The 20,259-nt window shown below is 41.9% G+C and overlaps 1 protein-coding gene across 7 annotated transcripts in view; it reads right to left on the bottom strand.

Moving 5' to 3' along the window:
- LOC127584274 (zinc finger MIZ domain-containing protein 1-like) overlaps window positions 1-20,259 on the bottom strand; it is a 239,396-nt gene that overhangs the window by 35,443 nt on the left and 183,694 nt on the right. For all 7 annotated transcript variants that reach the window (XM_052040924.1, XM_052040925.1, XM_052040929.1 and 4 more), the window contains 6 exons: window positions 19,822-19,902; window positions 18,631-18,802; window positions 17,938-18,079; window positions 8,257-8,467; window positions 5,952-6,057; window positions 414-574 (listed from right to left, as the gene is read on the bottom strand). In XM_052040924.1, coding sequence (XP_051896884.1) covers window positions 414-574; window positions 5,952-6,057; window positions 8,257-8,467; window positions 17,938-18,079; window positions 18,631-18,802; window positions 19,822-19,902 — 873 coding nt within the window. The remainder of the gene's footprint in view (window positions 1-413; window positions 575-5,951; window positions 6,058-8,256; window positions 8,468-17,937; window positions 18,080-18,630; window positions 18,803-19,821; window positions 19,903-20,259) is intronic.

Below are 20,259 nucleotides of genomic sequence, written 5' to 3'. Positions count from 1 at the left end.
TTACCCTTATAACACATGCCAAACTTGGAGTTATTTCCTAGTCTAAAATATAAACAGAAAACGTCAAAGTCCTAAGTAGGTTGGGCAGCATCTGTGGAGACAGAAGCTAAGTTAGTGCTTCAGGGTGATGATCTTTCTTCAGAACTTTAAATATCCGAGTCCAACTAGTGGTCTCATCTATGGGAGCCTGGATTATTTTGATCCAGTGGGATTCCATCAGATTGGTGCTAATACAATCTTGCTCATACCTACCTTCCCCATCCCTACAGATCTGTCTTAATCAAGCCAATTTTAAAATAGTGGTATTTCTGGTTCATGAGGAAAAGAAGAGAAATCCCCGTGATATCAGCCATGTGTTACTGCAGTAGTGGTATCACATTTAAGGTCAGTGCAAGTGTGTTAGTTCTACTGACCTGTATGTGTTTACAGTCATGTCCTCGTGCTGGAAGCTGGATTCGTCTGAATGTAATCGGACATTTCAATGACACTTTAATTGCTGTTTGTTCGACACCATCCTCCCCATTCAGCCCAGGGTTACCTGAAGAGACTGCACTGCTGTTGAAATTCCGCTTGACTGATAGATAGAAAAAATAAACATAAGAACATTTACAAGATTGTCTAAAAACAACTTGGATCCTGTAGAATGAATAACAGCCTTTGTAACTTTTCAACTCCTAGCAGTTTTGCAGTACTTCATTGCATCAGCCAGGTGATATTCATGCTAAATAAGTGCTAGGCAATGACTATGCCCCAAAAACAGCAAGTCTAACCATTACCATCACAAAGTACCCATCATTAATATCCTGAGAGTTTCCACTGACCAGAATATTTTTCTGCACCAGGTAAATACTGAAGCTATGAGGATAGGTCCATCTTGTGGTGAGTGACTCACCTCCAGACTCCACAAAACCTTTCCACCATCTAGGAGTACGGTTCCAACAATACTTGACACCATTCAGGACAAATAGCTTACCCCAACCACCACCTGAAATATTCACTCATACTACGTTCGGCGATTACTGCTGCATCTGTAAGATTCACAGCAATAACTCACCTAGGTTTTCTCCACTCCCAAACCTATGACCCTTTGAAGGACAAGGGAAGCAAGGACATCGGAACACCACTGCCTGTAGGTTCCCCTCTAAGCTGAACACCATCTTGATTTGGAAAGACTATTGCTATATCATTATTGGACAAGATTACAATCTAACAGCACTGAGGAGCTCCTTCATTGTATGACCTGCAACAGTTCCAGAAGCCTTGACAAGCAATCAGGAATAGATAATAAATGCTGGTCACATCCCAAGAATGAATTATATAGTCTTTGTGTGTGAATCTAAACAGTAGTATTCGGGGTATTGCTGCCAAACTTGTTCCTATCTTCCACCAATATCCACACACAATACTTACAATAGGAGTCATCAGGTCATAATCACACAGAATCCTGACGAATTTTACTCCCTCAAAGCCAAGTTATAAGAATTTTGTATTTTGCTTATTTTTTTTACTTGTTAACAGAATGTGATTGGCAGAAACATTAGGGACATTTAAGAGACTCTCAGCTAGCCACATGAACAATAGAAAAATGGAGGGGCTATGTGGGAGGGAAGGGTTAGATAGATCTTAGAGCAGGATAAAATATCGGCACAACATCGTGGGCCGAAGGGCCTGTACTGTGCTGTAATGTTCTATGATTGTTGCTGGGAAGACTAGTACTCATTGCCCAGAAGAAGCCAGCAGGAGTTTGTTATAGGCAGATTGTGCCTAACTAACTTGGTAGAGTTTTCTGATGAAGGAACCAAGAGGGTTGATGAACTGCAGGTGGACTTCCAGAAGGCATCTGATAATGTACATTATTGGCTTGTCATCAAGGCTGAATGCCACAGAATAAAAGACGTTGTAGCAATCAGTGTAGATAACAGGCTAATTAATTGGAAGATGAGAATAGTAGTGAAAGGTGTTGTTTTCAGACTGGAGGGAAGTGTATAGGAGGCTGCTGCCTTTCTTAATATATACCAATGATTTGCAGTGGCCTGTTCCTGTGCTGTAGTGTTCTATGTAAAACTGCACGTAATACTCATGCTGTGATCTCGCTGAGGCTCTGTACAACTGTAACAAGACAACGCTGCTCCTCAATTGAAATCCTCTTGCCATGAAGGCCAACATACCTTTTGCCTGCTCAACTGCCTGCTCCACCTGCATGCTTACTTTCATTGACTAGTAGACAAGGGCACCCAGATCTAGTTGCACCGTCCCATTTCCCAATCTTATCGTCATTCAGATAATAATCTACCTTCTTGTTTTTCGCCACCAAAGTGAATAACCTCACTTTTACCCATGTAGCATTGCATCTACCATGCATCAGCCTACTCACTCAACCTGTCCAAATCACACTGGAGTTTCTCTGCATCCTTCTCACAGCTCACACTTCCACCCAGCTTTGAGTCATATGGAAACCTGGAGATATTACATTAATCACCTCAGTTAAATGATTTAATATACATTTGTGAATTGTTGGAATCCTAGCACAGCTCACCAGTCGCTGCCTGCTAATTGGAAAAAGACTTGTTTATCCCTACTCTTTGTTTACTATCTGCCAACCAGTTCTCTTACCTCTAAACCCATGTGCTTTATTTTGGCGTGTTAATCTCTTAGATGGGACCATATCGAAAGCCTTCTGAAAGTCCAAATACATCACACCTACTGGTTCTCCTTTATCTATTCTGTTACATCCTTAAAAAATTCCACCTTTTATAATGAACTCCAGCATTTTCCCCGCTACCAATGACAGACTAACCAGTCTATAATTCCTTGTTTTTTCTTTAACTCCTTTCTTTAAAATAGCAGGGTTACTTCCAATCCACTGGAACTGTTCCAGAGTCTATAGAAGCTTTGCATCTATTATTTCTAAGGCCACTTCCTTTAGTGCTCTGGGATGCAGATTGTCAGACCCTCGTGACTTATTGGCCTTCAATCCCATCAATATCCTTTCTAATACAAAGTTCATTCCGTTCCTCCCCTCACTAGACCCTAAGTTCCCCAACATTTCTGGGAGGATAGTCGTGTCCTCTTTTGTGAAGATCGAACCAAAGTATGTATCACTTTCTTTGTTCCCAATCATAAATTCCTTTGATTCTGACATTTGTTTTCACCAATCTTTTTTGTCTTCATATATCCACATAAATTTTTAATCAGTTTTTACGCTCTTTGCAAGCTTCCTCTTCTTGATCAATCTTTTTGTTTCCCTTTGTTGAATTTATAAGTGTTTCTATCCACATTTGCCGTCTTCTCTGGTCCCTTTATAGTTCTCTTCACTGGATCTAATACTATCTATAATTTCTTAAGCTATTTTTCCACCATCATTATCTAAAAATCTATTGTTTTCTGCTTTGACTGAGCCTCCATAGCTCTCTTGCGTGAAGATTCCACTACTCTTTGGGAGAAGAATTTTTTTCCCAGAGTACAGAATGGCTGTCCCTTGATGTTGAGACTGTGATCTTTGATTCTGGACACCCCATCAATTCTCCGTCTATTCTGACAGCATTCTCCCTGTTACGGACTCAGTGAAAGTCCCTTTAAGCTAGAGAGTGTGTGTGTATGTGTGTGTGGGGCGTGCTTACGTCAATAGAAGATAAAGGACGTAATGACGTTGTTGAAGAAGTAAGAAGAAGAAGAAGGAGAGAGAGAGAGAAGGGAGAGAGACACCAGCCTGCTTGTTTTCTCTATCGATGGATGAGAAACAATAACTGTGTTTGCCACTGAAATCCATGTATGGAAGTTGGAAGTAATCCGGTGGAGTTCACTTTGTTGCTGACCTGTAGAAGGAAACAGGTATTTGTGTGTGGACGACCACGGTTCGGATGCTTTTCGGGGTGAGGAAGTCACTACCGAGTAAACACTGGAGTGTCGTTTGGGTTCCATCGTGGAACATTTGGATTTCGTATGTACTCTCTCTATGTTTTTCTACATCTACATCTTATCTTCAGACAACGGTGGTTGTTGAAGAAGCCCTTGCTCATGTTTCACCTTATGGCTTGCGGAACTGAACTTTAAGAACCATTCCGGAACTGGGAGTTTTGGACTTTGTCACACACACACACGACGAGTTTAATTTTGGGGTTAACGTTCGAGGTTTAACATTTTTGAATTCTAACATACTAACATTTTTTTTACTTTTATTTTACGTATTATCATAAGTAGTGATTAATAAAATAGTTTTTAACACTGAATCATGCTCAGTGTGTTTCTTTTGTTGCTGGTTTGTGACATCCCTTAGATATGCAGAGCAGACCTGTTCATAATATTCCAGATGTGGTCACAGCAGGGCCCTACATTTCTGAAGCAAGACTTCTGTTCAAATCCTTTTGCAATAAGGCAAATAATACATTGGTTACTTCCCTCTCTTGAGTGGACTCTCTGAAGAATAGGAAGTGAGATACATTTGATAACCTGGCTAATATTCACTCTCAGTCAAAATCACTAAACTAAAATAGTCACAACATTGCTGACTTCAGGTTATGAATAGACGAGTGGAAATGCAAGCCTCTCTTGCTTTTGTGCCTTTAGCAACATAAACTTCAGACATCTCAGACTAGGGCAGAACTTCCACATTGAGTGCATATTTTAAGACTTAATCCTAAATCATTTCACAGTGCTGATCTACATTAATTGCTATTTTTTTAAATTGCCATAACTTTGGAAAAATCCAAGGTGTATCAGTGTATCCACCAACAATCAAGGGAAAACCCAAGGAAATTCCAGGACCGAATCTATCAACCTGGTGGGTGTGAAATGGAACACGTCTGATGATTAACACAGATAACTGGTATTTCTGAGTTACAGCAATGAAAATTAACTCCATTTTGCCCTAATCAAAGGACATAAGGAGAAAAGTGCTATCTATCTATTTTTTTTCATTCATCTATTTATCTATCCATCCATTTATCCATCTATTTATTGGATATGGTGTTTGTGCCAAGGCCAGTGTTTATTGGCCTACAGCAAGTGATGGTGAGCAGCCTTCTTGAACAGCTGCAGTTCTTTGATGAAGATAATTCCATAGTGCAGGAAAATAAAAAAAAAGCAGATGTTTAAAATTAAAACAGAAAATATGGAAAAACCCCGCAGGGCATCTGTGGAAATAGAAAGAGGTAGTGTTTCTGATGAAGAGTCTTCTATGGAAAGGTTAACATTCATTCTCTTTCCACAGGTGGCATTGGACCTGCTGAGCACTTCCAACAGCTTCTGCTTTTACTTTTAATTCCACAGTGCTTTTAAGATTTGGACCCAGTGACAATGAAAGGACAGCAATGTATTTTCAAATCAGATGGTGCTTGAGTGGGAGAGGGACTTGGAGGTAGTGGTGGTGTCTTGGTCCTTAATGTAAATATGAATCCAGGCAATACTGACGCTATTGGATTTGGAAAGCTAAAAAATTAGGAAGTTGGGAGAAGGAGGAGATATCAGTGGAAATTTTAAACATGTGAAGTTAAAAACCATGGATAGGTTGCTGCAGAAGGACATTGGAGTAGACAATACAAATGGGTTCAAGATATAATTAAACGTATTTCCGGGGAGCACGAGAGAGAGAACTATAAGGGTATAATTAGAAATGATAGATGCACATAGCACTGAAACAGTCCCTTCGGACCACCTCAACCATCAACCCTTCGTCTAGACTAATCTTACACTAATCCCATTCTATTCTCCCTTCATCCCCCGACGTTCTGTCACTCACCTACGCACTAGCAGCAACTTACAATGGCCAATTAATGGACCAACCTGCACGTCTTTGGGATAGTTGTTCTGTGGAAAAGAGGGATCAAGGGGTCTTTGGAGCCAATGGCTATTTCCTGCCATTAATCATAATTCTGGTCTTGGAAAATTCTTAACAACATGATTTCACCCCCCCCGCCTCCACCAGTACTGATTATGGATCTGACAATACTCACTTTTAGTTATACAGTGCTCTGCAGGCAGAAGTCTCTTTTTCAGGAGGCCTTGTAGTACTGATCGAACTGAAGGCCTATGTACTAACTGTAGCACAAACAGATGTGACTGCAAGAAAAACACCAGAATGAGAGTTAACTAACAACAGGAAAATTACGTCAGATTTAATGAAGCTTAAATTCGATCAAACATGGCAGTTTATTTCAGTGCTGCCTGATTGAAAATTGAACTTTTCATGAATGTACTAACAACCTTTTGAGATTTTTCACACACTCTGGAAATTTGACCATGTTCTTTTTGACACGAGCTGCACTTGTGCAAATGATGCAACTTCCACTTCAGCCAAGCACCAAATCACACCAGCCACATGTAGTTCTCCTCTTGGAGCACTGCTGGGAGAATTAGACTAGCTTAGTCCTGAGGAGTGAAGACTTTGGTCACTACCAGAACAGAGAGGTTTTACCAACACTAATCTGGGCTAAGCTCTAAATGAGCTAAAGTTATAGATTCACAGAGTCATACAGCACGGAAATAGGCCCTTTGGCCTAACTCGTCCATGCTGACCGAGTTACCTAGCTGAGCTTGTCCCATTTGGCTCGTATCTCTCTAAGCTTTTCCTATCCATGTAACTGTCCAAATGTCTTTTAACTGTTGTAATTGTATCCACTCTACCACTTCCTCTGGCAGCTTGTTCCATATACTCACCACCTTCTGTGTGAAAAAGTTGCCCCTCAAGTCCCTTTTAAATCTTTCCCTTCTCTCTTTAAACTTACACCCTTAGTTTTGGTATTCCCTATCCCAGGGAAAAGACTTTGGCTATTCACCTTATCTATGTCCCATTCACCTTATCTATGCCCCTAAAGGCCCATTTTTTAACATATCTTTGTAGTTATTGTACTGACTTCCCCCATCCACTGATCTCGCCCTCCAATCAATCTCACCGTCCAATCTCCAGTGAACCCCGAATTCAACCTCCTGCCGTTCCAACTGGACCTCTAATGTTCATACCGACTCTGCACATCCCGACCCCACGGATAGCTGTCAGCACCGCAATCACCATGTTCCCTACCCTGTCACAATGCCCTTACTTCTGATGTTCCAACCTTTAATGGATGGCTTTTTTACCTTTATAGGCTCTCACATTACAATGATTCATCAATCTCTGAACTTAGCTTTGGCAGGTACATGTGTGAAATGGTGGCTGGATACCATACAACAATCTTTAAGTAGGGATTGAGTAGTTTTTACGGTGATTCTATCAAAAATATTTCTATGGAAAAATTATTTTCCCTTGTTGATGTGACTGAATAAACCCATCACTGTAATAACTGGGCAGATTTCCCAATCAGTGCCTACAAATGTTGAACATACACTTTATACATTCCTGCCAATGCCATTTTAACTATCTGATGGATTAATAACAGTGCATTTTAATATGAACATATTAATGTTTATTCTCCGAAAGACACATCCCTTTAAATAATGAGCAGCTACTAAAATACATGGATCACTAATGAACAAATATTGGGCTTTGATATTTTTCAATGAGTGCTAATCTTGTTGAACTAACTAGACCCAGTGATCCCCTGAATTATTCATATCATAATTATTAAAGATACCTCATTTATAATCTATGGAATTCTATAACATACTCAAATTATTATTTCAATGAGGCCACTGTAAGGTAATGCTTAAGACATAAAAAGCAAATCATGGCTTTAGAGAAAGGGAGATACTTGTCAATTTCAGCAGGGTGCTGTGGATTAAAATTGCATTGTGCGATATTAGAAATGAAGACATGAATGAGAGGTATAGGAGCATTACAATCCCACCTCTTGAAAGAGGGATAGCGTATGTTAAGATTATGTTGAAAAGCAAACACACCACTGCAGCCAAGCAGCTTACATTTTCAATGCAGAAAGTGTTCACATAGGAGAGCTCGATGCTGAGGGCCTGTAAGGAAAGTTCATCCAAAGCTATATCAAATACATAGGTTTAAAGGAGTTTTTAAAGGGAAGCAGAAGGTACCAGGGGAGAGTCCTGGTAACAGGGCCAAAATAACGCACGGATCTTCTATTGATGATGAAGCAGATGAAACTAGTGTACATAGAAACTCTGACTGGGAAGGCAGAAGAAACCAGATAGAAGGAGGTTGCACATGGGGCCAGTATACGTGGGGAATTTATAATTGATACGGATTGCAAAGTTCACGAGGTGTGGAGGTGGCTGACAACCACAATTCAGTAAGGGTGCCGGTGTTAGGTGAAAATAAAGTAAAACTATTAACAAGAGAGCACTCATACTTACACAGCAGCAGGCGGTCACAGTGATCTGAATCGTGTTCCTCCCCGGCTGGCACACATGCTTCAAGTAGAGTGGTTTGTGGGAAGTTTTATTGTCACCTCGTTCAATTGTGAGGGGCGTAGCATTCACGCTAACCTGGACCGAAGCTGGCCAATTTGTGTTCATCTGTCTATCTTCGTGATGATAACACTTAAATTGAAGCTCCAGATCTGGCCTGGAGGAAATATTTGAAAAAAAGTGCATTATAGTACACTGAATATTTTAACATTTGAAATCAGAAAGATTAGTAAAAAAAACACATTATCTATGCTACCAACTCTTTTTTTTAATAGTAATATCCATTTTTTATAGAAGAAAATTTGCTTGCAAATTGTCCATCCAGCAAAACAAGGGTGTAGTACAAGGAACAGTGCATTTTTCATTCCAGGTTTCAGATGCCAGCATCAAGCATTCCATGTGTTAAAATCAAGCACACCTAAATTAGATCCAGCATGACCTATATGCAGATCTTTGTACAGTATATCCTGACCCAGAAGCACTACCAGGTCAGATATAGTACCTCCTACTGCAATTATTTGCCACATCCACGTCATCAGAACACTGCGCCCTACTTTCCATAAACACAATAGCCATCTTGTGGCCTTTTGAGTGAGATGATCAACTTAATACTAAATCAAGTACAGTTTTGTACTTTATTGGAACTTGGTTAAGACTGGGCAGACTCACTTCTTGGTGTTCTTTCATTCAGTAGAGAGCAATTTCTTAATCTGTCATACTGTGCTGCATTCAGAACATAGTACAGCACAGTGGGGGGCCTTTGGCCCACGATGTTGTGCCGACCTATATAAACCTTATCCCCATTCAATCTATCCCCCTCTCTACTTCACCTCTCATAACCCTCTATTTTTCTTTCGTCCATGTGCCTATCTAATAGTCTCTTAAATGACCCTATCGTATCGGCCCCTACCACCCCGCCAGCAGTGCTCTCCTGGCACCCACCACTCTCTGTGTAAAAAACCTGACATCTCCCCTGAATTTTCCTCCGTGCACCTTAAATGGGTGACCTCTAGTATTGGCCAGTGCCACCCTGGGGAAAAGATGCTGGCTGTCCACTCTGTAGATGCCTCTCATAGTCTTATATACCTCTATCAAGACTCCTCTCATTCCCCGTCACTCCAAAGAGAAAAGCCCTAACTCGCTCAACATCTCCTCATAAGACATGCTCTCCAACCCAGGGAGCATCCTTGTAAATCTCCTCTGCACCCTCTCCAAAGCTTCCACAACCTTCCCATAATGTGGTGACCAAAACCGAACATAATATTCCAAGTGTGGTCAAACCAGAGTCTTATAGAACTGTAAAATTACCTCTCGGCTCTTGAATGCAATCCCACAGCTAATGAAGGCCAGCACACCATAAGCCTTCTCAACTGCCCTATCCATTCCACTTGTGAGACAACTTTGAGGGATCTATGTACTTGGACCCCAAGATCTCTCTGTTCCTCCACACTGCTAAGAATCCTGCCATTAACCCTGTACTCTGCCTCCAAGTTCGTTCTTTCAAAGTGTATCACTTCACACTTTTACGGGTTGAACTCCATCTGCCACTTCTCTGCTTGGCTCTGCATCCTGTCTAAATCCCGTTGCAACCTACGACAACCTTTTTCACTATACAACACCACCAACCTTCGTGTCATCTGCAAACTTACAACCCATCCTTCCACTTCCTCATCCAAATCATTTATAAAAAAAACCCCACAAAAAGTAGGGGTCCCAGAACAGATCCCTGCAGAACACCACTAGCCACCAACCTCCAGGTCAAATACTCCCCTTCTACAATCACCCTTTGCCTTCTGTGGGCAAGCCAATATCGAATCCACACAGCTAATTTTCCATGGATCCCATACCTCATGACTTTCTAAATGAGCTACCAAGGGGAACCTTGTCAAATGCCTTACTAAAATCCATATATACATCCACTGCACTACCTTCATCAATTTGCCTTGTCACTTCCTCAAAAAACTCTATTAAGCTTGTGAGGCATGACCTGCCTTTCACAAAGCCATGTTAACTATCCCTAATAAGGCTATGCTTCTCCAAATGCTCATACATCCTGTCCCTATGACTTACTGGTCTATAATTCCCAGGATTATCCCTTTTACCTTTCTTGAACAATGGAACGACGTTCACCATCCTCCAATCCTCTGGTATCACTCCTGTGGCCAGGGAGGACTCTTAGATGTCATTGTTAACTCTCCAGCAATCTCTTCCCTTGCTTCCCATAGTAACCTCGGGTATATCCTGTTCAACCCCAGGGACTTATCTATCCTAATGTTTTTTAGTAGCTCCAACACTGCTTCTTTCTGAACTTTGACATGCTCCAACACATTTGCCCGTTCTACGCTAATCTCACATTCGTCCAAGTCCCTCTCCCTGGTGAACACTGAAGCAAAATATTAATTTAGGAACTCCCCTACCTCCTTCACCTCCAGACACATTTTACCCCCCTTATCCCTGAGTGGTCCTACCCTCTCCCTAGTCATCTTCTTGTTCCTCACATATGTGTGGGCAGGCACGGTAGTGTAGTGGTTAGCATAACGCTTTACAGCGCCAGCAACCCGGGTTCAATTCCGGCCGCTGTCCGTAAGGAGTTTGCACGTTCTCCCTGTGTCTGCGTGGGTTTCCTCCGGGTGCTCCAATTTCCTCCCACATTCCAAAGACACACAGGTTAGGAAGTTGTGGGCACGCTATGTTGGTGCCAGAAGCGTGCCGACACTTACGGGCTGCCCCCCAGAACAGTACGCAAAAAATGCATTTCACTGTGTGTTTCGATGTACATGACTAATAAAGATCTTAGAATGCCTTAGGGCTTTCCTTAACCCTATTTGCCAAGGCCTTCTCATGTCCCCTTCTAGCTCTCCTAAGTCCCTTCTTAAGCTCCTTCCTAGCTAGCTTATAACTCTCAAGAGCCCTATCTGATTTTTGCTTGCTAAATCTTAAATATGCTTCCTTCTTCCTCTTGACTAAACCTTCCATCTCTCGTTATCCATGGTTCCTTCACCCTACCATCATTTCCTCGTCTCAGTGGGACAAACCTATCTAGACCCCCATGCAAGTGGTCCCTAAACAACCTCCAAATTTCTGCAGTGCATTTACCAGAGAACATCTATTCCCAGTTTACGCTCCCAGGTTCTTGCCTAATACCATCGTAATTTTCCCTCCCCCAATTAAATACTTTCCCATAATTTCTGCTCCTATCTTTGTCCGAGGCTATGCTAAAGATCGGGGAATTGTGATCACTATCCCAGAAATGCTCGCCCACCGAGAGATCTGACACCTGACCAGGTTCATTGCCTAATACCAGATCCAGCATGGCCTCTCTTCAAGTCAGCCTGTCCAAATACTGTGTCAGGAATCCTTCCTGTACACACCTAACAAATTCTGCCCCATCTAAACCTTTTGCGCTAAGGAAGTACCAATCAACATTAGGGAAGTCACCGATGGCAACAACCCTGTTATTTTTGCACCTTTCCAAAATCTGCCTACTTATCTGTTCCTCAGTGTCCCAATAGCTATTTGGGGGCCTATAGAATACTCCCAATAGAGTGATCGCTCCCTTCCTGTTTCTGACTTCCACCCACACTGACTCAATAGATGATCCTTCTATGATGTCCTTCCTTCCTACAGCTGGGGTATTCTCTCTGATTAGCGATGCCGATGCCACCCCCACCCCTTCTACCCCCTTCCCTATCCCTTTTGAAATATCTAAACCACAGAATATCAAGCAGCCACTCCTGCCCTTGCAACAGCCAAATCTCTGTAATGGCCACAACATTGTAATTCCAAGTACTGATCCATGCTTTAAGTCTATCACCCTTATTCTTAACACTTCTTGCATTAAGGTAAACACATCTCAACCCATCTAACTGATTGCATTTATGCCCTGTACCCTGCCTATCCTTCCTCACCTTCTCTGTACACATCACATCTTCTTCTACACCAACATCCCTCACCCTGGCACCTGGGAGGTGACAATACCATCCGGGAGTCTCGTTCTTGTCCACAGAATCTCCTGTCTGTCCCCCTAACCAACGAATCCCCTATCACTATCGCAGTCCTCTCCCCCCACTTCCCTTCTGAGCCACAGAGCCAGACTCTGCGCCAAGACCCAGCTGCTGTGGCTCTCCAACGGTGACTCATCCCCTCCCCAATAGCATCCAAAACGATATACTTGTTATCAAGGGAAATGGTCACTGGGGTATCCTGTACCGACTGCCTGTTCCTTTTCCCTCCCCTAACGGTCACCCAACTACCTACATCTCGGACCCTAGGTGTAACTGCCTCCTGGTAACTCCTATCTATCATCTATCTCCTTAGCTTCCTGAATGATCCGGAGTTCATCCAGCTGCAGCTCCAGCTCCCTAATACGGTCTGTAAGGAGCTTCACCTGGACGCACTTCCTGCAGGTGAAGACATCAGGGACACTGGAGGTCTCCCTAACGTCCCACATCCTACAGGAGGAGCATACTTTTGCCCTGACTGCCATTCCCACTGTTCTATACAAAGAAAATTACAAATAATAGCGAAAGAAAGAGAAGCTACCGGAAGTCTCCGCTCACCTACTCTGCCTCTTCACGCTGAAGCCTCTTTAGCCAAAGCCTCAGCTCCCCACTCCAACAATGGCTACTCTGCTTGACCCTGACTTCTTTTTATTGGCTAATTAGCTAATCAACAGGCCTATCAACTCACCACAGTGGCAAGAACAACAACAACGGGCCTATCTTTTCAAACTGCTTCCTGCTCTCGTTCTTGCTTTTTTAAAAATAGGGCAGCTCTTCTCTCAGACACTTGTTGAAGCAGCTCTGCATCAATTACAGAAGATGTAGGGCCATTCTGGAAATGGCCCTTCCCTAATTGACCAGAGGGTTCATGGCTCATGGTTCACAATTGCATTCCAGTCTGTAATAGTGGGCTGTTCTGCTGAACTTTAACCTTTGGATTGTTTTAATTACTCCAGTATTTTGCTATTTATAATTTTGATTAAATTATGAAAATTTATCTTTGCTCTCAGGATACCACTTTTCATTGTGTTAAGTAACATACGGGAGGTTCCAAGTCCTAACTGGCAGCCAGTGAAGGAAGAGAGGTCTATTGATACTCCAACAGATGGAGCAATACGACGACAAACTGGACCAAGGAAAAAAGGTGAAGCTTTCAATATTAAATAAACATTAAGTTTCTAGTCTCCCAAGTGCAGAATGGTCCCCGCTGAGGGTCCACACTGGGACTGTGAAACTGCACCCAGCTACATTAATTTTTTGAGGGATGAGTAGAAAAAAATTGGCAAAACTAACACTACGGCATTTGAAGATATTTCGGTTTCTGAGAGTCCTATATATGTTGGCAGCAGTAAAACCCAGGTGCCTGCAGGTGAATTAATCTGGGATTTGTAATTGAGACTCACAGATTTCAATAAATTCAATTCCTTTCTTGTTAGTATCAAACTGATGTACAGTTTTGCAGAAAGTGCTTTCGGTCCATGAACACTACCTCGATATTTCCTTTTTTTTTGCACTACTTATTTATTTTGTAATTTATAGTCATTTTTGTGTCTTTGCACTGTACTGCTGCCGCAAAACAACAAATTTCACGTCAAATACGTCAGTGATAATAAAACTGATTCTGATCCTGGCTGGCAGCTTTTAGCAACTGACTGCCTTTTCGCTAAAGCATGCCAGAAAAATAGAAAATGGCACTAACTCCCACACCCCCAGATGTACCTCTGTGTCATCTTTGATTATTCAGCCAAATCAATGTTTAGCTCTTGCTTGTATAATGAGCACATCACCATGACTGCAATGCAGCAAGAAACAGGAGTAACTCAAACCTGAAGAAAATCAGTGCAGTAATGAGAACTGATACTGATTTCATTTTACTGACTACGCAATACTGCCTCACTACTGTTGGCTTCCTGGTACACATGCAAAGCCCCCAATAAAACAAAGTGTACGTGAAGCGGTATCAATATTTGGAACGTTCTTGCAAAGAGAAAACAACAAATTGAAACGGTTACATTTGTGCACGATGATAGGAAGTGATTTTATTTCTCCTCTATAATGATAAGCCAGAACCAACCAATTGCCTTGTGATCAAGATTAATTATATAACACTTTGGGAAATGCATTTAATGAGAACAACAGACAGCTACTCCATTTGGTTTCCTTATACAGAAATAAACCTGCCATTGGAGACTGCAAAAGTGATTATATGTGACTTTTGATTAAACATGTAATACAGTGAATTCTGCATTGGGAAAATATCACACCATGAAATAAAATTGCCTCCAGGGTGTATCCATGTTTGGATCTATTCAGGAAGCGAGCACAGTATCTCTTCTATTATGCATTTATGTCAGTCACTGACCGTGCATAAACAGAATGGCCTAGTAATTCCAGCACACTCAAATGGCATACGAGGTGGGTGTTGTATCAGGGCAGCTACAAAATCCAAGTCTCTAAATGAGCTACCCAGTAGTCTGATCTGAGGTCCGGTTCAGGAGATCAGGAAGGGTGGTGGCGATTAGCCTATGATCAAGCCCGTGCACTGAAGCCCTGCGCTGAGGTGGTGATGACGATAGAGGAAAGTGGGGCGAGATGATTTCAGAACCCTGTGGTTCAGGGTGTTGGATGTAGGGGGAAGAGGGAAAAGATGCATGATGGGGTAGTGGGAAGAGGTTGGAGATTTAGGCCTCCATTATGCGCCTTTGTAGATAGCAGGTTGGGTGATTGCGGCCTGGGATTGAGAGGTTTGGAGGAATATATGGATGCCTGGAGGTGGGATTCAGATCAGAACAAATAAAACACAGTACAGGACTTATTTTGTTAGGTCCCTATCTATCGTCGCAATCAGAAGACATAGTTGCCTAAGATGGTCACTTCCAAGACAAGGTCCAAATTCCCCTGTGTATTCCCCTTGTTTGGAGCATTGCAGCACTTCCCTGCAATGCTCCAAACTGCATCCTGTATACCGATTTCGGGTTCAATGGTGACTCAAGGCAGAAGAGGCTGGTTGAATTTCCTGAATTGTATGAAGTAACATGGAAACGGTTGTTACTCATTTAACTCCAGAAAAAATATAAATTTCAATCACGCAACATTGAAAAGAAAACAGCATTATGTAACTATATTTCCATTCAGATCTCTTTTGCACATATATCACCATGAGAAAATTCACAAACACGCAAGGCTTAAAACTTCCAATTGTGTTTAAGTGCACCATACAGTTTCATGGAGAGCAAATGGATCCCTGATCTATTCTTAATATGCTATATTAAGCCTTGCTAATTTTTGATGAAGTTTGTGGGGAAATTGACCATATCTTGATCCTGGTCCTGATTGCTGTGCAGTAGCCCGTGATGGTTGATAAATATATGCGTCCATCAACAAGGAACAAATTTGGTTCAGCTGTGCTACTGCCCAAGCCTGGCGACACAGTTACTTGGAAGAGCCATCAGATGACTGGATTGGATGAGGAAGTAGAGGGATGAGCTGGTAAGTTTGTGGATGACATGAAGGTTGGAGGTGTTGTGGATAGTGTAGAAGGTTCTTGTAGGTTCCAATGGGATATAGACAGGATGCAGAGTTGGGCAGAGAAGTGGCAAATGGAGTTCAATCCAGAAAAGTATGAAGAGATACGCTTTGGAAGATCAAACTTGAAAGCAGAGTACAAGGTTAATGGCAGGATTCTTAGCAGTGTGGCGGAACGGAGGGATTTTGGGGTCCAAGTCCATAGACCCCTTAAAGTTGCCACGCAAGTTGATAGGGTGGTTAAGGCGGCATATGGTGTGCTGGCCTTCATTAGTCGGGGGACTGAGTTCAAGAGCCACGAGGTAATGTTGCAACTCTATAAAACTCTGGTTAGACTACACTTTAAGAATATTGTGTTTAGTTCTGGTCACCTCATTATAGTAAGGATGTGGAAGCTTTAGAGAGGGTGCAGAGGAGATTTATCAGGATGCTGCCTAGATTAGAGAACATGTCTTATGAGGAAAGGTTGAGCGAGTTAGGGCTTTTCTCTTTGGAGTGATGCAGGATGAGAGGTGACTTGATAGAGGTGTGGCCATAGACAGAGTGGACAGCCAGCACCATTTCCCCAGGGCAGCAATGGCCAATACCAGAGGATATCAATTTAAGGTCAGAGGAGGGAAGTTTAGGGGAGATGTCAGAGATAGGTTTTTTTTGCACAGAGAGTGGTGGGTGCCTGGAACGCACGGCCAGGGTTGGTAGTAGAGACTGATACAAAAAGGACATTTAAGAGACTCTTAGACAGGCACATGGATGTAAGAAAAATGAAGGGTTATGCGTTGTGTAGGAGGGAAGGGCTAGATTGATCAGAGAGTAGGTTTAAATAGGTCGGCACAACATTGTGGGCCGAAGGGCCCATACTGTGCTGTACTGTTTTATGTTCTATGACTGATGCTATCTCTCAGCATGTATCTTAGCACTTTCAGGAGAGATGAAGGTATGGGGACATGGAGGGGTAATGAGAAACAAAATCTAAAGATGAGTGATTCTGCCAGTGTGCAGACAAGTCAAGCCAAACTCTGGAATTCTATGTGAAGCCAGACTATGGCAGTACTGAAGTAAAATAGCAGTGTTCACTACGACAGATTCCCATGAGAGATGGATAAATACAGCACATCATTGTTCTCTTGTCCCCTTCCAAGTTTCTCCCAGATTCGAGGACAGCTTCCATCCTGCTGTTGCCAGACTCTTGAATGGACCTCTAAAGATGAACTCTTGACCTCCGAAGCTACCTCATTATGGCCTTGCACTTTATTTGCTTACCTGCACTGCACTTTCTCTCTAGCTGCAACAGTATATTCTGCCATCTGTTTTCTTTTTACTACCTCAATGTACTTATGTATGGCATGATCTGACTGGATGGCACACAAGCAAAAGCTTTTCATTGTACCTCGGTACATGTGACAATAAAACAATACCAATACCAATCTCCCATGGAGGTACTCAATTGCTGAATGATTTTAAAACTGTGATTGCAAAAATGGCTGTTTAACTGTGGAAGGAAAACCAACTAAGCTTAGTAACGTTTTCTCCAATCACGTACATAAGTGCACTTTCTTGTGAGAGACATTGGAAGAAGCCAAAGGGTTTGGCTATATTCCAAGTTTGGTATCAATGAGAAATAGTGTGAGATTCCCTGGGTTAATTACAACATGGGACCAAACTGAATTTAAAAAGTGCTAAGGCACGCAAGTGGCCTTAGAGACTTTTTAAATACATTTGTAGATGATGATGGTGTAGTTTCTGTCCTCCCTGATCACACTTCCATGAAAAGAACTGCAGCACTCAGAGCTTTCTGCTGGGCAGAAGATTTGCAGGAAATGTAACGGCCCACTGGCTAACCAGAACTCACACTGAACTTCACACGGGTAACTGCAATATAATTACTGCACTATTTATTTCCCTTGTCCCATTCTTAGGATTGCTCATGTAAATGAAGTGCCTTTTTGTTAGTCCAAAATTAATTTTATTTGGACAATTCAAAATGAGATCACTACCAATGATTAATGGATGTTAACAATCAATTCCCTAACAACTGCCACTTCTAGTAATATTGCTATTATTTAGATATCACACGAATTAGATACTATTATTTTCCACTCACCTCCACATTAATGTCTGATGCACAGAATGACGTAGGTGAAAGACATGGTTGCTGACAGCAAGATTGTGCTCTAACCGGAATGGTTCCAATACAACACCATCCCGCACGGGGAATGTCAGTCGTAGCTCATCTGCAGGGTTTGCTGAAATCAACAAAAGTTGTACCTCTGTTTGACTCTTTCCAATACCATTAAATTCTCATATAAAAATTCAAGGTGTTAAACGTCACCAGTAAATGAATTGTGTCTTCAAAGTCTTTGATTCCGACAAGTCCCTCACCATCTCACACTCCAGGTGCTCCTCCTGGTACTATCCCCATTTTCCTAGGTCCAAAGGGAACTAACCAGTGTTTAATGTATGGCCGGTCAAGTCATTCATCAGAAGTCCGATGACCACTTCTCAGCCTCATCCAACAACTCCAATATTATCCTGGAGGCAAGGATGCAAAATTTTTTATCTCTGATGAACTGTCTTCTTCTAACATCTTCCTCCAGCCTCTACTGCGACAAAGTGCAAAAAGGAATAGTTTTCTCCATTTCTAATACTGAGACTGCCTCTGCCGTTACTTAATCCTGTTCTTTCATTTATTTGTGTTAACCCTGATCACCAATCCTCTTGCAGTTTCTCTCCTCGGCTTTGTCCAAGTTCTACTCTTACGTTATTCTGTGATTGTAGGATGGAAGCTCATACTCACATGAAGGGGGAGGAGGAAGACTATTCAGGTTGGGCTTTATGTCGGGAAGAAAGGGTGATTTGACATCCTGGTTTGGTGAGATGTATGGAGGAATATTGCTTCCTGGAGTCATTGGAGGTGTTGGGTTGCCTGATATAGGGGAACTGGGATAGCCAGGCATAGATCTTGAAGGCTGAAAAATAAAGTTTGTGGATTATTTTCTGTTTAAATACAAAGTCCAGGATAATATTCATGAGGCATAAACCCCATATTCCTCGTCCAGAGCCCCAGTGAATTCAGTCTTCAGAAGTCTGATGACCACATCAGCCTAGCTCTTCTCAACCGCATCCAACTCCAGTGTTATCCTATAGAGAAGAATGGCCAAAGCTCCCTTTGTCTCTGATGAAATGTTTTCTTCAAACATCATTTCTCTTGCCTCTACTTCAATAAAGTGCAAAAGGCTCAAGTTTCTCAGTAAAAACAATCATTATTTTTTTAAAAGGTAGTTTCTTTAAGGTCCCATTGCTGGCCGTGCTCTCGTGTCTCCTACTGTATATAGGTAGAGCTAGGATTAGGTTCGGTCACTCTGCTGTCCACAGTTATATAATCTGCTAATGATCAGCAAGTCAGCAATTCTGTGCGCCCTGCGGAGAGCCCCAGTGGAGTCTGTGTTTGAAAATTGGTAATAGGTTGCTAGCACAGTCACAGCCCGGCACAGCCATCAGGCAAGACCTCCTCCTGGATTACTGATGTACTCTCAGAACCCAGCAAGACAAAACAAGGGCCTTTTTCAACCTATGTGACTAGCAGTTTTAAAAGACTGAAAAAAGTGTAGCTGGTTCTTGATATAGATCCAATGCTAATATATACAGTGGTCAAGGCTGGATTGTAAAGAGTTTAATGATAGCTATTCACTTAGATGATTGTGTGCACATGGAGCTGTACTCATGCAATGTATAATTCTGATTCATCGGCATTCACTTGTAAGAGAATAAGTACAACTTTATTAATTTTTTTATTTGCTTTTACTGCAGAAATTCGACCAATTACAATTCCTAGACATTATGAACTTCTAAATGATACAAAAAATTTGTGATTCAAGTGAAAATTTGATTCGTCTAAATTCTAAACTTTGAATACCATTTACAAAACTCATCTGTTTTTGTTATCCAATACTGAAAGTTAGAAGTAAAATACAAAATCTTTACATACCCCATTAATATTGGCCTGGGTGTAGCTGGTGTAGTTACCACCCATGAAGCTGTTACTCTGCCCATTATATTTCTCAGATGGCTGTAAAGATAAAAGGCCCAAGAGATGCTGCCATCAACAAATCCAACCATCCCAATACAACTTATCACCAAACAGTCCTCTCGGTCAACATAATGTTGGTCAGTGGGAAGGGCTTAATTATCTATTTACCTGCTCAAGAAATGAAACTTCTAGTTCACTCAGGGTCTGAATTACTTGGGCAAATAACTACCCATCTCTAAAGCTGTGATGATTTTGCTTTTGAACCTCATTCTCTTGCTCACTGTTACCGTCCAAAATTATGGAAAACAATAACTGGTAAGACGTTGCATATCACCTCTACAGCAGGAGGGGCAGTATTCTGGCCCGATGTGGAGAAGGATTTTAGAAGGGCCTGAT

The sequence above is a fragment of the Pristis pectinata genome, chromosome 29 (genome assembly GCF_009764475.1).
Source record: "Pristis pectinata isolate sPriPec2 chromosome 29, sPriPec2.1.pri, whole genome shotgun sequence".
Classification (NCBI taxonomy): Eukaryota; Metazoa; Chordata; class Chondrichthyes; order Rhinopristiformes; family Pristidae; genus Pristis; species Pristis pectinata.
This window is presented reverse-complemented; position numbering and strand designations above follow the sequence as displayed.